The sequence below is a fragment of the Salminus brasiliensis genome, chromosome 1 (genome assembly GCF_030463535.1).
Source record: "Salminus brasiliensis chromosome 1, fSalBra1.hap2, whole genome shotgun sequence".
In the NCBI taxonomy this organism is placed as follows: Eukaryota; Metazoa; Chordata; class Actinopteri; order Characiformes; family Bryconidae; genus Salminus; species Salminus brasiliensis.
In genome coordinates, this window is record NC_132878.1 from 6,275,389 (window position 1) to 6,291,113 (window position 15,725).

Consider the following 15,725-nt stretch of genomic DNA (forward strand, 5'->3'; position numbering starts at 1 on the left):
ACAACATAAAAGTGTGCTAGCACCCAGAACCAGTCATTAAACCCCCATTTAACACACTTAAATAGTGGCAAACTATATCATACACTTACAGTCTAAGCAAGAAGGGTTCTACGGCGAGGAACCTTTGATATAATGAACACTGGAACCAAACCCTACAGTCGTTTCATGACCCAAGGCAACACCTTCAACTCTAAAGTGGTGGTTTAAAGGCCTAAACACATCCCCCAATAAAACACGGCTACTGGGGTAGAAAAACAACTGTAGTAAAAGTAATAGCACCCCCAGTAAAACTACTAAAGTAACTAGAGGAAGTGAAGCAGCAGCTGGAAAGGGTAGCTGGAGCATCAGGATCTGCAGTAGAACCTCCCACCACATCCAGAACTGAAGTCTGGTTTCAGGAGGCTAATGCTAAAGCTAAAGCATTATTGTGTGAAAGTACTCATGGTCATCCATCACTCTGTTCTTTTTGTTTTGGTGATGGGTTACCAGGCAGTTGCTATCCTTATGTTTTACAGGGCAGGATTATCCTACGTAGTTGCTCTGCTAAATCTGATGGTTGCTAGTTGGTCCCTATGCTTTTCGATGTGGTTGCTGTGTTATCCAAGGTGTCGCTAGGATGCTGGGGTTTTGGGATTCCACCTGAGTGCAATGATGTTGTCAGTGTATGAGCATTAGAAAAAACATAATAGGTGCCCACCACCATGGGCTCGCAAGGTTTCAGCATTCGAAAAATTGGATACAAAAATGGTTGCTATGTGGAAACCGCACATCAAAGAAATTCCAAGTACAACATTCCCAAATGAGACTGAATATTCCAGAGATATAGGTATAGGTAGTATGATCATGTATCAGAAACTGTAGGATACGTTAGCTGATCAAATCCTGTGTAATAATAATAATGTTAAAGATAATAATAACAATAATAAAAATATTAATAATGATGATCCTGTAGTATAATAATAATAATAATAATAATAATAATAATGATAATGTAGTATAAAAATAATTAAAATAAAAATAATAAACATAATAAACATAATCAAAATAATAATTACCCTGTAGTATAATTGTAATAATAATTATAATTATTACATTAAACATTACAATAATAATAATATGATACATAATAATAATACTAGTTATTATTTATTTTTATATTTATCAATAATAATAATTTTTATTTTTTAATAATAATAATAATAATTATTATTATTATATTTATTATTATTATTATTATTATTATTATAATCATATTATTATTAGTAGTAGTAGTTTTCTGTATAATAATAACAGTAATAGTAAAAATAATGTAAATAATAAATATCCTGTAGTATAATAATAATAATAATAATAATAATAATAATAGTTATTATTATAGTTTTTTATTATTAGTAGTAGTAATAGTAACTTCCAGTAAAATAATAATAATAATAATAATAATAATAATAATAATGAAAGGAACTGCCGCTGTTTGTGATGTCGAACAATGAGGCCATCTTTGGTTGTAATAGGTGTGAGCTGTGTGGTGTTTACCTCCACTCCTAGAAACCATGTGACTTTTCATTAGCACTGTAAATTCACACATACCAGGCCAAGAGTCCTAAACAATGCAATGTAAACAGAACACACACACACACACACACACACACACACACACACACACACACACACACACACAAACACACACACACTGCCCAAAGGCCACGGCTCTCCTCCGCTGATGCTGATTTGTGGCTTTTCCATTCTCATTCATAGTGTGTGTATGTGTGTATGCACTGACCATGAGAAGTATTTCCAGAAGAGCGTCAGACCTGCTTACTGACGCTCAGGAGCAGGCCTGAGTCTCCGGAAACAGACTGGAGATCAAGATCTTCACAAGATCATCACAAGCTAAACATCAGTACAGCCAGACACGCCAGGTCACAGCGAGTCAGATCCGTGAAACATGCTGGTGATGGGGAACATCACATGATGTTCATAAAGTGACTGTGGTGGTGGTCAGCGTGACGCTTCTTCTGTACTGCTGTCTTATTTTTATCTGTAATCTTAGGAGCAGCCAATTAAAATCAGCATGTTAATGAGCTCATGCATATTAATGACCAATGTTTAGAATGTTTTTGTTTTCAGAACAGACTGAAGGTGTGTGTGTGTGTGTGTGTGTGTGTGTGTGTGTGTGCGCATTGTACTTATATACATCTATCTACTTATCTACTTAAAGTTGCACTCATTGCATTCTAGAACCTACTGGCACCATGCTGCCTAATGCCAGGCCAGGCATGGGCTAGAGGGGTATAACGCCCCCCAGCATTGAGCTGTGGAAATGAAAGAACTGTGTTGTCTGGAATGATGGTGGTGGAGCTCCATCCAGTACTTTTGGATGAATTCGGGAGTTGGGGATGATGAGTTGAGGTTGTGATCATCACCTAATATCCTGACCTCACTAATCATGCTCTTGTCACTGAATGCAATCAAATCCTCACAGCAATGCTCCTTCTTCTTCCCTGGACAGTAGAGAGACAGTCACTTCAAAGTCGAACAGACCATTTTTAATACCCTTGATTTCAGATAAAACAATGGCTGAGCAGGTGTCCCAATACTTTTGTCCATACAGTATCTGTGTGTGTATGGTATTATTGTGTGGGGGTGTCTGATGTACCTTCCTGAATCAGAAACAGCAGTGGATTTGGGTTATACAGTATGAGAGTACAGGAGGTGTCTGCAGTGCTGCAGGTTGGTGTAGAAATGAGTGAGATGTGCCGCGGGGGCTCTGAGAGTGCACAGGGGGGCGGTGCAGCTCTTAGAGCTGGAAGTGTTTTGTGCCGGGGTTCAGTCAGGAGGCATCTACAGTATAAAGAGATGCTCTGTGATTTACAGCTGCAGACAGGACTCCACACCGCACACAGCTGGAGAAATGGGAGCCTGATGACGCCAAAAGGTAGTAAAATCACACTGAGATTGAGCCAAAACAAACACACACACACACACACACACACACACACACACACACACATACTGCAGCATGGAGCATTCCTTCTGATATGCTAACACTGCCATTTAAGGCTCCAAATTGCCTGGATCCTCTGCCTCCCTCTCTTTTCTTCTCTCTCGCTCTCTCTAATACACTAAAGCACAAATACCAGGGATCATTAACTCTCTGAATGCAAACATTAACATCTTCTGAGGCTGAAAATCCATAAATATCATATTTAATAGCACTAACAGGGGCCCGGAAATCAGCGTGTTCATTCTTAGGTAAAGTAACAGGGTGGTAAATAGGTTTGTTTAATGACATGAGAGGTTTTCACCCCAAATAAAGTCTTACATTTACTATTTTTACTTAAAACAGCAAAATATTAAAATAATTAATAAATATTTTCTTTCTATTTAGTCCCAGTGACTAGGAGGGAATTGGGAATGATTTTTCTTACAAAGAAATTTGGGGAAATCCTTTAAAATTCCTCAGATTTAGACAAAAATAAAAAGTAAAATCATTAAAATTTGGAGAAATTGTGTCCTAAAATCATTAAAATTTAGCTAAAGAAATCTTAAATCTTAAATATCCCTTACATTTGCAGAAAAATGCCCTTAAACTATCTCCTAAAATTATTTACATTTGGAGAAAAAGTACATTAAAATCCTTTAAATTTGAAATTATAATTTTTACTTAAACTTCTTAAGCTTTAACTTCCTTAAATGTATAGAAAACAATTCCTCAATAAAGTATATTAAAATAATTTCAATTTGGAGAAATGGTGCCTTAAAATCTCTTAAATTTAGGAAAACAAACAAAAAAAAGGCCCTGAAAAAGTCTACTACAATTATTTAAATTTGGGAGGAAGAACGATTAAACATCTCTAAATTTGTAAGAAAAAATATAATAAAAAACAAAATAAAGAAATAAATGTATGCCTATTTAGCCTACATCTAAACTGCTTTGCATATTCATATTAGACATAAGTTTTAAAGTTTTTTAACCATTTGAATGGTGCAATAAAGCTAAAGCCAATCAGAACAGAGCTAATTTACATATATATGTGTTATAAAGGCACAGTAACAAAATCCATTCTACTCAATTTAATTCAGAATCTTAAACAGTACAATAAACAGTTCTGGCAGATTAATATGGTCCAGAACTCGGTTCAGAAAACAGGAGAACACAGCTGTCGCACTGTCCACTCTGTCTAATATCTGCATGTCTGATCATGTGAGCTAGTTTAGGGACGTCACTTATAGCCTGGATTAACTCAGCACACTGTACTGAACTCTACACACAGTCGGCCCTGCAGGCGTACCTACACAAACAAACATGATAAAATTAGCGTGCAGGCATGTTGGGGAGAGTTCATGTGGTCGGGGAAAGCTCAGAATATAGGCACAGTGGCTGGTAACTCACAGCAGAAATAACAGCCACAGAGTGCCCCTTAGTGGACAAATCAGAAAATGCCTCTAAACCTAAATGATAGAGGAGAGAACCACAGAGAAAGGGACATGGGAGCACGGTCACCGAGACAGAGATGTGGAGATGGGACAGTATTTAAATGGAGCTCAGAACTCTGTGTACTACTGCACTGCTTCAGCTACCAGCTCTGTACTGCACTCTCCAACTCATTTATTAACTACATTTATTTGTTGGAGTAAACTGAAGTGCTAGATATACTGTAGTGTATATACTGTATTTTATTAATATATATATTAGATATTAAATAAAGAAAGTCCTTGTTGCTAAAATGTAAATAAAGTGACAATAAAAGTCAATAATAGTTAGTATAATAATTTACATAAAGTATGCAGTATACACCCTATACACCCCATATATATATATATATATATATATATATATATATATATATAATAAGTTCATAAATGAATACATTATTAAAACAATTATTGTCAATTTATTTTAAATTTCTTATGTATTTTAACAAGGATCTTATTCTTATATATCTTGGCCTACTCAAATATTTTATATATATATATATATATATATATATTTACAATGAAAAACATGATGACTTTACAGGAGAAGGCGTGTTCTTAACGTTACATGTGAAAGAGTTGATTCAGAGTAATTTACTGCATTTCTATTGGTCTATTCATTCAGAATTAATTGCATAGAGCAGCTTCAGTTAATGTTTGTTTATGGTCGCACGTAAATGGTTGGGCATTCCTGGTCCAATCACATGTTTTCTAACAGAATAATTAAATAGGTTTGCCCCCTGTAGATGCCCTTATTCACTTATTCACCTTTTATTATTATAAAAAATCAGCAACACATGTATTTTGACCAGGGGTGCCCAAACTTTTGTATAAAACTGTATATACAAGGCTGGCAGTAACAGCGTCTATGTAACAGCTTTAAATAACCAGCACATAAAGACAAAAGTAAGTGTACTCTATAAACCCACTAACAGGATCACGCAGTAAACTGCACTGTGCAGAGGTTTTAGTCCGCTGTGAAAATCAAAATGAAAAAGCTGCTGATCTGGTCAGTAAGTGTTTATCTGCTCAGTAAATCACTGATATTAGAATAAACACTAATAATAACACTCCTACAGAAAGTGGTGGTGGTGGTTCTCCATCACTGTGTTCATCATTAGAACATCTCCAAAGTTCTCCTCATGGAGTCTAGTATTATTTAGAGTTCTCCTCAGATCAACACCTGGTTTGGTGGTAAATCAGGGCTTAATGATGCTGCTCCTGATGATGGAGTTGAACACATCCTCCAAGCTGTGCTGGCTGGACTGGAGAAACCTGGAGGAATCGAGCTCTGTTCTTCAGACTAGCTCACCGACAAGATCTCCAGAATGAGAAGCTCTTGTTTCTCCTTTTTACTGGATTTATGTTCACCTACTTTATCTGTTCTGATGAGATCTGGAGCTTCTACAGAAGAAACTCTCTCATTGATTTTAGATAATGTGATAAGGTACCTAATTACATTAATTTATTTAATATTTACTGGGGTATCTTTACTGAATGGGGTAGAATGAAGCTTGTCAGTGGTTGGACCAGGTGAGTGGGTGAGTGGTGAGTGGCTCTGCTGAGCATTAGGGGGTTAAAAATGCATCTGAAGATTTGGGAAACGTCCAGAGTATTTCTGGAATTCTACTGAATGTAACTGCTGTGATATCAGAGATAGGCACTCGTACTGTGTCTGCATCCTGTGTGCAGGAAGAGGAGCTCACCTTTCTGCCCGAGAACAGCATGCAGAGCTGGTGCATGGACCCTCCGTTCTTCGTCAGCTCCTTCTTCAGGGTTTTGGGTGAGGGCAGAGTCCAGCCTCCCTTGTGGGCGGAGGCGGCCTCCAAGCAGTTGATGGCATTGTCGGAGGTGAAGCAGGTCCCACGGGGGTCTTGCAGCAGGCTGCCCTCGCTGTGCGTGCGGCGACGCAGTGAGTTCTGGACGCTAAGCCCTCCAGCCCCTCCATGCTTTTCGCATGAGACTCCCTCCACCATGCTCCTCCGCTTGCTGTCTCTGCGTTCCAGGAAGTTATCATCGCTGTCCTCTTCCTCTTCTTCCTCCTCGTCCTCGTCCTCGTCATCCTCCTCGTACTCCTCGTCCGTGGCGGGTGAGGAGAGGGCGTCAGCGCTGAAGGAGCGGTCCAGGCGCAGCTCAGGGATGACGAAGGATGAGGAAGAGGACGAAGGAGGTGCGTTGGTGTCTGGGGCGTCAGAGGCATTGTCTTCATCCACTTGCGGCAGCTGCCTTTCTTCAAACTTGCAGATTTCCTCTCCTTCCTCGTCCCTTTCCTCCATCTCCTCCTCTTCCTCTTCTTCCAGAGTCTTCCTCACATCATCTTCCTCCTCTTCCTCTTCACCTCTGTACTCCTTTTCCACACTCTTCCAAATTTCGCTCAGGCTTCCCTCGTTGCTCTTGCCGTCCTCACCCTCGGTGGACGGTGGAGGTGTTGGAGGCACCAGGTGTCTGGTTTCTTCCAGTGGAGTGAGGAGCTCGCTGGGCTGAGGGCTGCTGGCCGTGGTGGCCGGGGCATCTGACGGGCTGCCCAAAGAGCGCTCATCCTCCGAGGGGCGACGGCGAGCCCCCAGTTCGCACTGCTCATCCAGCTTGGGCTCCAGCATCTGAGGGGAACAGACAAAACACGGTCAGGTTGAAGTCAACACTGGTCTAAGCAGCACAGCATGGCATGCACCAGTAGTGAGCTATGCAGAGAAACCACAGCAGTGTGTTTACAGGAACGTACTGTTCATGTTCTACAATCCCCTTTTTTGATATTTTGCCTCGTAATTCTGATTTTGGCTCAAAATAATAGCTTTTGGCTCATATAGCTGTGTAATCTGCTGTGTGGTTTGCCCTTTAACTCAGTGTGGAAATGCCTGAGGTTGTGGATTTCATTATTTAGGGCCATTTTAGTGGGTTCTAACTGCACACAATGTCTTCTGGAAGCCAAGCTAAACTAAAGTCAGAGCAGTTGTGTTTGCCTGTGTGTGTTTCCAAGTTTGGTACAAAAACGTCCAACAGAGTTCAGTAACTTAGACAGGAGTTAAGGTAAATCAGTCCAAAGACATCAAGGACGCAATTGACCTGAATGAGAGGATGGCTAGGTAGAAGCCGTTACTGAAGAAAACCATCTCTGAAAAATGTAGGAAGGTTTTGTGGTCAGATGAGACAAAAAATAAAGATCTTTGACCAAAACTCAAAACTAATGGAACCCTGCCCATTCCCCAACAAACCCTATCCAACAGTGAAGCATGCTGGTGGTAGTATCACGTTATGATGAGGCCTATTCCTCAGCAGGTACTTGGAAACCAAAAATCAAAACTAATGGAACCCGGCCCATTCCCCAACAAACCCTATCCAACAGTGAAGCATGGTGGTGGTAGTATCACGTTATGATGAGGCCTATTCCTCAGCAGGCACTTGGAAACCAAAAATCAAAACTAATGGAACCCGGCCCATTACCCAACAAACCCTATCCAACAGTGAAGCATGGTGGTGGTAGTATAACGTTAAGATGGGGCCTATTCCTCAGCAGGCACTTGGAAACCTATCCCAACAAAGCTTTTCTTAAAGTGATGGATGGATTGTGAAAGACCCAAGAATATTTCAAGATTTACTGCTTTAGTCTGAAAAAAAAATTGGCCTTTCAGCAGGACAGCGATCCCTAAGCCGAAGCACTAAGCCAAAGCAACACAGGAGAGGTTGAAGTCTAGATCAATGAAATCAATGCAACTGGAAACCTGTGGCACTACTGGAAAAGGGTTCAAGAATATCACCCAACCAACTTAAACAACCTCAACAACAAATCTGCCAGGTAAAAAGAGTGAAAATCCTAAACTGTGAGCAAAGCTGTTTTCAAGGAAATGGATGGATGGTGAGAGATAATGCAAGGCAACCTCCTTCAGTCTGCTAAATACTATGGGTGGGAGAAACTTCACCTTTTAGCAATACAATGATCCCAAGTATTAGAACAAAGCAACACAGGAGATTCTGAAAGTCCTGATCAATCAAAATCAGTGGCAATATTTCAAAATCCACAAATGTCATCCAACTAATCTGAAATACTTGAAGCAAATCTAGAAGCAAAGCTCGTAGAAACCAGAAGTGTCAAGTAGTGAAGTACAATTACTTCGTTAAATTACATAAGTAGAAATGTTGGTTATCTAAACTTTACTGGAGTAATTGTTTATTTTTCAGCCGACTTTTTACTTCTACTTTATACATTTTCATTAATTATCTAAACTTTCTACTCCTTACTTTTTAAATGTTTGTTTTCATCCCGTATTCATCCCCTACCATTCTGACTCCCTATTGGTTTATAAGCGATCCATCACACCTGCACACGTCCCGTCACTCTCCAGCGAGCTCACAGCAGACGTCTGTACTCTAGTATGAAGACTGTGTCTGTGGAAGAGACTCAAGAGAGCTGCAGTGAAACGTCCCGACTGAGCCCCACATTTACATTCCAATAAAGCTTATTGATCACACGCCTCTGAAGTCTGACTTTCTGCAGCTTTACAAAACTTCTAGACGACGACTCCTCATATTTTCCTCCATGAAGCTCATGTTAATGCTCAGTAGAGCACAGAGACGCTCCTTTAATAGAGCTGATATTACTGAAATGCTTCATTTTCAATGGGCAGATCTGCAGCTGAAACAGGAGCCTTGTGCAATTTTTGGGGATGGGGGGTAGTGCACTATAGACCCCTGTGGCGCGGCCTAAGCTTTCGGCCTTTGTTTTCCATCCATTACTTTTACTTTTCTACTTGAAGTAGTTTTTGTAGTTACTTTTACACTTTTACTGGAGTAAAATGCTTAAAGCTTAAACTTCTAGTATCTCCACTTCTACCTGAGGAATAAATGTCAATTCACAACCTAGCCTAACCTCAACAAACTAGAGAACATCTGCCAAGGATAATGGGTTAACATTCCCAAACATTCCCAAGCTGGTAAAAACCCGATTTGAGTTGCCCATTGCCCATGGGGCTTAGATGGGACCCTGTGAGATTAAGGTGGGCTGTAATAATGGGATCCATTTGAGAAGCCCAACTGGATCCCACTAACAACAGAGGTACAAACCCACTCAGAGCCTATATCCACTTGAAACCCACCAAGCCCAAGTTTCATTTATTTTAGCCCCAAATTTAGCATGTTGGCTGGGACAAATCCAGGCACTAGGCCCTTGCACCCTAAACAACCTAAAACACCCTAAACAACCAGGAGAACATCTGCCAGGAAGAGAGAGAAATTCCACCCCAAACATTTACATTTACATTTAAGGCATTTTATCCAGAGCGACCTACAAAAGAGCTTCACTGTTCACTTAAGAAGAAACTCAGCTAGTTTGAATAGACTAATAATTCAAAGATCCTCTAATCTTAGACTCTACTAAACACAAGCCAATAAGGAGACCATAATACTCTACTATTCACCCAAGTACTCTCAGAAGAGGAGGGTCTTCAGTCTGGGTTTGAAGACAGCGAGTGCTGGACTCTGCTGTTCGACACCCAGGGGAAATTCGTTCCACCACTTCGGTGCAGGACAGAAAAAAGTCTGGACGCTCGTCTTCCGTAGATCTTAAAGGATGGCGGGTCGAGCCGAGCCGTACTTGAAGCTGGAAGGGCTCTTGGTGCAGATCAGGTTTTTGACCATTGCCATCAAGTACGGAGAGGCTGGCTGGTCTAGTCTTGGCTTTGTAGGCCAGAGTCAGGGTGAATCTGATGACCTGGGCAGCAGCTACAGGAAGCCAGTGAAGAGAGAACACAGCAGTGGAGGAGCTGAACATGGCTGAACTTAGAAACGTTGAAGACGAATTTGGCAGAAACTCTAAAGATGTACCTTAAGAGCGTAATGATGGTTTGCAGCACCCACACTGGCTGGAGCAATCTGTGCCAGTGTCAAAACTGTTGCAGGGGGCTGAATACCACCTCCTCCTATATGAGCAATACACACACTCACTCCACAAGCTCTGAAACACCCCCAGCAAGCGAACACACTGCGCCACCAAAGTGCTTATCACACATGAATGTGAGTACACACACAATCCAAACAACAGATGAGTGTAATTGTAGCCCTATGTAGTGAACCAATGAGGTAGGCGGAGCTCAGAGGAAACGTGGTATGCACATATCACACCCCTTCAGGCAAACACTGCCAAACAATGCCTATCATACATCATATTTATAGCACATGTACTGATGCCAACCCCTTGTTTATGACCAGTGTAACACTGCAGCTATGAAGCCACATTAAAGGCTTTCCAAGTGATTCGACAGGCTGCCCTCTAAACCCCCACTGACTCTCTCTCTCTCATGAGCTAACCCTACAGTTACAGTGTATTGTCGGCTAGCACTTTCCAAGAACGAGGGGGTGCGTTGCTACAATCCGAGGTATTCTTTTATGCCTGATTGGTCGTTCTCCGTATTCCATTTGTTCCACGCCACATGGTCGGAGCCACGCTGCTTCAGAAAGGTCATAAGCGACGAAGGTTTAGTGAAACATTTACAGCACTGAGAGTCAACAGACAACAACCACCGTGCAGGAACTAACGTAGATAGTGGACTCAGGCGTGAACAGGCGCAAATAGACTATATGTCCAAATGTTTGTGGAGACCCCTGCTAACGAAAGTAAACAGCTTGTCTAGTCCCTGTAGAGTAGTACTACCAATAGAAAAAAGCCTCCCTGAAGCAGATATCACCTATTGGAACCATGCTGCCTAATGTCAGACGTGGGCTAGAGGGGTATTTTGCCCCCCAGCATTGAGCTGAGCTGTGGAGCAGTGGAAGAACTGTGTTCTTTGGAATGATGGATGGTGGAGCTCCATCCAATACTTTTGGCATGAGATGATGAGTTGGGGATGATGAGGTGGGGTGATGGTCATCCATTCAACATCCTGACCTCACTAATGCTCTTGCCGGTGAAAACAATCAAATCCTCACTGCAACGCTCCTTCAAAATCTAATAGAAAGCCTTCTTGCCTGAACAGTAGAGACAGTTAAAAGCAGGATACAGTGGTGTATATCTGTATCTTCAAAAGAGCTTCAGAATCAGGAGCAATATATATGACATGTAAAAGTATATTTAATGTTGTGCAGCGTCCTTGAGGTCAGATGAGACAGAAAATCAATATAAACAGTCAATAATAATGAACTGACGGAATATCAAACGACAATGCCGTGCCGGTTCTGTGCCCAGAATAAAATGAAGCTTTCTGGCCAGAATTCAAAAATGCTGTGTTTGTAATTGTATTTAACATGGCCAGTCTAGTCGACTTCTAGTTAAATTCAGTTAGGCTGGTCTTATTAGTATTTGTAGTCAGACTAGTCTTGATCTTATGAGTATTTGAAGTCAGACTGGTCTTGATCTTATGAGTATTTGAAGTCAGACTGGTCTTGATCTTATTAGTATTTGTAGTCAGACAGGTCTTGATCTTATTATTAATTGGAGTCAGACTGGTCTTGATCTTATTAGTCTTTGTAGTCAGACTGCTCTAGATCTTATTAGTATTTGTAGTCAGACTGGTCTTGATCTTATTAGTATTTGAAGTCAGACTGGTCTTGATCTTATTCATATTTAAAGTCAGACTGGTCTTGATCTCATTAGTATTTGTAGTCAGACTGGTCTTGATCTTATTAGTATTTGAAGTCAGACTGGTCTTGATCTTATTCATATTTAAAGTCAGACTGGTCTTGATCTTATTAGTATTTGAAGTCAGACTGGTCTAGATCTTATTAGTATTTGAAGTCAGACTGGTCTTATTAGTCTTTGTATTCAGACTGGTCTAGATCTTATTAGTATTTAAAGTCAGACTGGTCTTGATCTTATTAGCATTTGAAGTCAGACTGGTCTTGATCTCATTAGCATTTGAAGTCAGTCTGACTTGAACCAGAGCTACAAAGTAATGTACCAAATGTATAGAAACTAAGAAAGACCCTCTAAGAACCAATTTTTGCTTAAAGTATAATAGCACAAGTAAGGAGAGGCAAACTTTCGACAGCTGACATGTCCAGTCTAGTCGACTTCTAGCTAAATTCAGGGTGATCAGGGCTTGGGGAGGGTAGTCCTGTATAAATACCACTTAAAGGCCTGGACTACAGGGCAGCTTTCATTCTGTAGCAGTGAGGTTCAAGCCTCAAAGATCTATTTTGTCATCAGCATGCCTAAAATTAAACCCCAAAGGTGTGTGTCTCTGCGCTCAAGACATTTTTAGAAAGAAACACTTCATTGGTGGGTTTTCAGAACCGAGTCCCATCGGTTTCCTTGGCTGCCAGAACACTGCGGGGGAGACAATCTACTTCAGGAAATCTCTCCCAGAACGAATTCAGCTCATGCCAAAAGCGTCTGCCCGCATTTAGTACCTGACAAACAAGTGAAACATGAGATTATTGGCCAAAATGTCAGTGTTGGGATGGGTCACCCTGCTCCCCCTAGCGCTTGGGCCTGTCACTCTCTGCCTTTTCCAGCAGACAGGTAGAAAGAAGGGGGAGGGTGGATTCCCTCCGAAGCTGCATCTTCATCCGAGCATATGACAGGCTCCAGGTGGGCTCTTTCACGTGTAGCCAAGTGAAGCAAGACCAATAAATCTTAAACAGACAACATCCTCTTCGCTGTCAGGATTAGTTATTAACAGCCGTATAAAAGCAGGGATGTCCTGTTTTTCCTATCTCGCTCTCTGGCTCTCCAGACCCGCGACTTTGTTTGCCAAGTTCAACTAGGAACTAGCATTTTTTACATCAAAGCAACTCTTAGTCGAGTCTGCGTCTCTTCAGGGAGCTGTTAAAGCAGCCATAGCAGCTTGGTGCTGCTGCTGCTTTGTAGCTTAGCTAATAAGTCTAAGTGGCTATTTCAAATGGGTGTGGAATGATTGGATTGTGAGGCACTTTGCAGGGTTCACGTTTCAAAAAGCCAGGGGCAGATTAGCAAAATGAAGCCAATTCCATTAGCCATTTCCGTCGCAGGGTCTCATTTCTCAAAAGTCCGGGCAAAGACTGGCTACTCTTCCGAACATCCCACTATTCCTCATAGCCTCGCTAACCGTGTAATTATCGAGCTGGGAGGCCTCAGGCAACATGCAGCGACATCCATGCAAAGCGTGCTCATTTAGTCTCCGTTCCAAAGACTAGATTCGGGCAGAAATAGCAGAAAGTGCTTCCGGACATTTCTTCTGCTAATTATGCCAAACGAACTTCTGAAATCATTCCTTGCCATGTGTTTGAAAAAGCTGAACTCATTACTTTGCTATACATTTATAAAGTTGCTGAAGTTGATTATGGAAAAAAAGAAAAGTAGAGTTACTGTTTGATTAAAATCCAAAAGTGCTCTATAATGATCAAATGGTTATATGTTTAGACTGGTCTTGGTCTCCTTATTTGTAGTCAGACTGGTCTTGGTCTCCTTATTTGGAGTCAGACTGGTCTTGGTCTCATTACTATTTGGAGTCAGACTGGTCTTGGTCTCCTTATTTGTAGTCAGACTGGTCTTGGTCTCCTTATTTGGAGTCAGACTGGTCTTGGTCTCATTACTATTTGGAGTTAGACTGGTCTTGGTCTCCTTATTTGGAGTCAGACTGGTCTTGGTCTCATTACTATTTGGAGTCAGACTGGTCTTGGTCTCATTACTATTTGGAGTCAGACTAGTCTTGGTCTCCTTATTTGGAGTCAGACTAGTCTTGGTCTCATTACTATTTGGAGTCAGACTGGTCTTGGTCTCCTTATTTGGAGTCAGACTGGTCTTGGTCTCATTACTATTTGGAGTCAGACTGGTCTTGGTCTCCTTATTTGGAGTCAGACTGGTCTTGGTCTCATTACTATTTGGAGTCAGACTGGTCTTGGTCTCCTTATTTGGAGTCAGACTGGTCTTGGTCTCCTTATTTGGAGTCAGACTGGTCTTGGTCTCATTACTATTTGGAGTCAGACTGGTCTTGGTCTCATTACTATTTGTAGTTAGACTGGTCTTGGTCTCATTACTATTTGGAGTCAGACTGGTCTTGGTCTCATAACTATTTGGAGTCAGACTGGTCTTGGTCTCATTACTATTTGGAGTCAGACTGGTCTAGGTGTAACTTGGATTTGGAGTCAGACTGGTCTTGGTCTCATAACTATTTGGAGTCAGACTGGTCTTGGTCTCATTACTATTTGGAATCAGACTGGTCTAGGTGTAACTAGGATTTGTAGTCAGACTGGTCTTGGTCTGAACTACATTAAAATAACTGGACGTGTGGAACTGTATCTGCTACTCCTACATTCAGTTTCATATGTGTATCATTAATGAAAGTAGGAGAAACTGTTAGTTAGTTAGTTAGTTAGTGAGATGGACTAGGTTATTAGTTGGCGATTGTAAAAACACACTCAGCAGCAGGGAACAGGGTCATTCGCTCATACAGCCAACAAACACAATGCGAGGGGCCAGCTTCAGATTCAGATTCAGTACTTCTTCAGAATGTTCTCATCAACTTTTTTACTTTAATGAAAAATTGTAACAGTTGGTTTTCTTAAAAAATAAGCTCCTAAATATTTTCTTAACTATCCAACGACCTCACACTTGTCTTAGATTGTAAGATTGAGTTTAGAAGGTCAGCTTCTAAGGTTCAGTTTAAGTCAAGTCAAGTCAAATGTATTTGTATAGCTTTTTACAACTGTTGTCGTCACAAAGCAGCTTTACATAATTAGTAATTAGTAAAAGACAGAGACAAAAAAGAAATAACGTAAGACATGAAGGATCAAAGACCCCCAGTGAGCAGACCCCAACGGCGACAGTGGCAAGAAAAGCTCCCTCAGAGTTGGAGGAAGAAACCTTGGGAGGAACCAAGACTCACAAGGGGGACCCGACCCGCCCTCCTCTGATCAGAACTACTTATAAATTATTGATAAAGTTACAAAACCACCTAAACTGTTGAACTGCTCTGATCATATTCATAATATAATAATCATGGTGTAGATAGTTAATAATAGTGATATTAATAATAGTGTCAGATAGTTACGAGTCCATTTAGGTTTTAACATGGTCATTAGACAGGTAGCAGTGGTAGGAAGGTGTGCCGCTGGTCTGGTATAGGTGGGTGATGGGTGGGGGGCCTGACAACAGTTGGTTTAACCCCTTTTTACACACTAAGGTGTATTACTCAGTAACTACAGGGACTTCTGGGCAACCTGGTGGGGCTTTTAAACTATTTTAGTGATAAAGGTTTTTAATAATACTTTCGGCCCACCAGTGAACCATTTAAGGCTGTTTAAGGGGGTTAAATAGCTGTTGGCTGTTTCCTTTCCTGTCA

General features: G+C 41.0%; 1 protein-coding gene across 3 annotated transcripts in view; it reads right to left on the bottom strand.

Moving 5' to 3' along the window:
• rgs3a (regulator of G protein signaling 3a) overlaps positions 1–15,725 on the bottom strand; it is a 256,992-nt gene that overhangs the window by 67,059 nt on the left and 174,208 nt on the right. For all 3 annotated transcript variants that reach the window (XM_072694696.1, XM_072694615.1, XM_072694785.1), the window contains one exon: positions 6,183–7,076. In XM_072694696.1, coding sequence (XP_072550797.1) covers positions 6,183–7,076 — 894 coding nt within the window. The remainder of the gene's footprint in view (positions 1–6,182; positions 7,077–15,725) is intronic.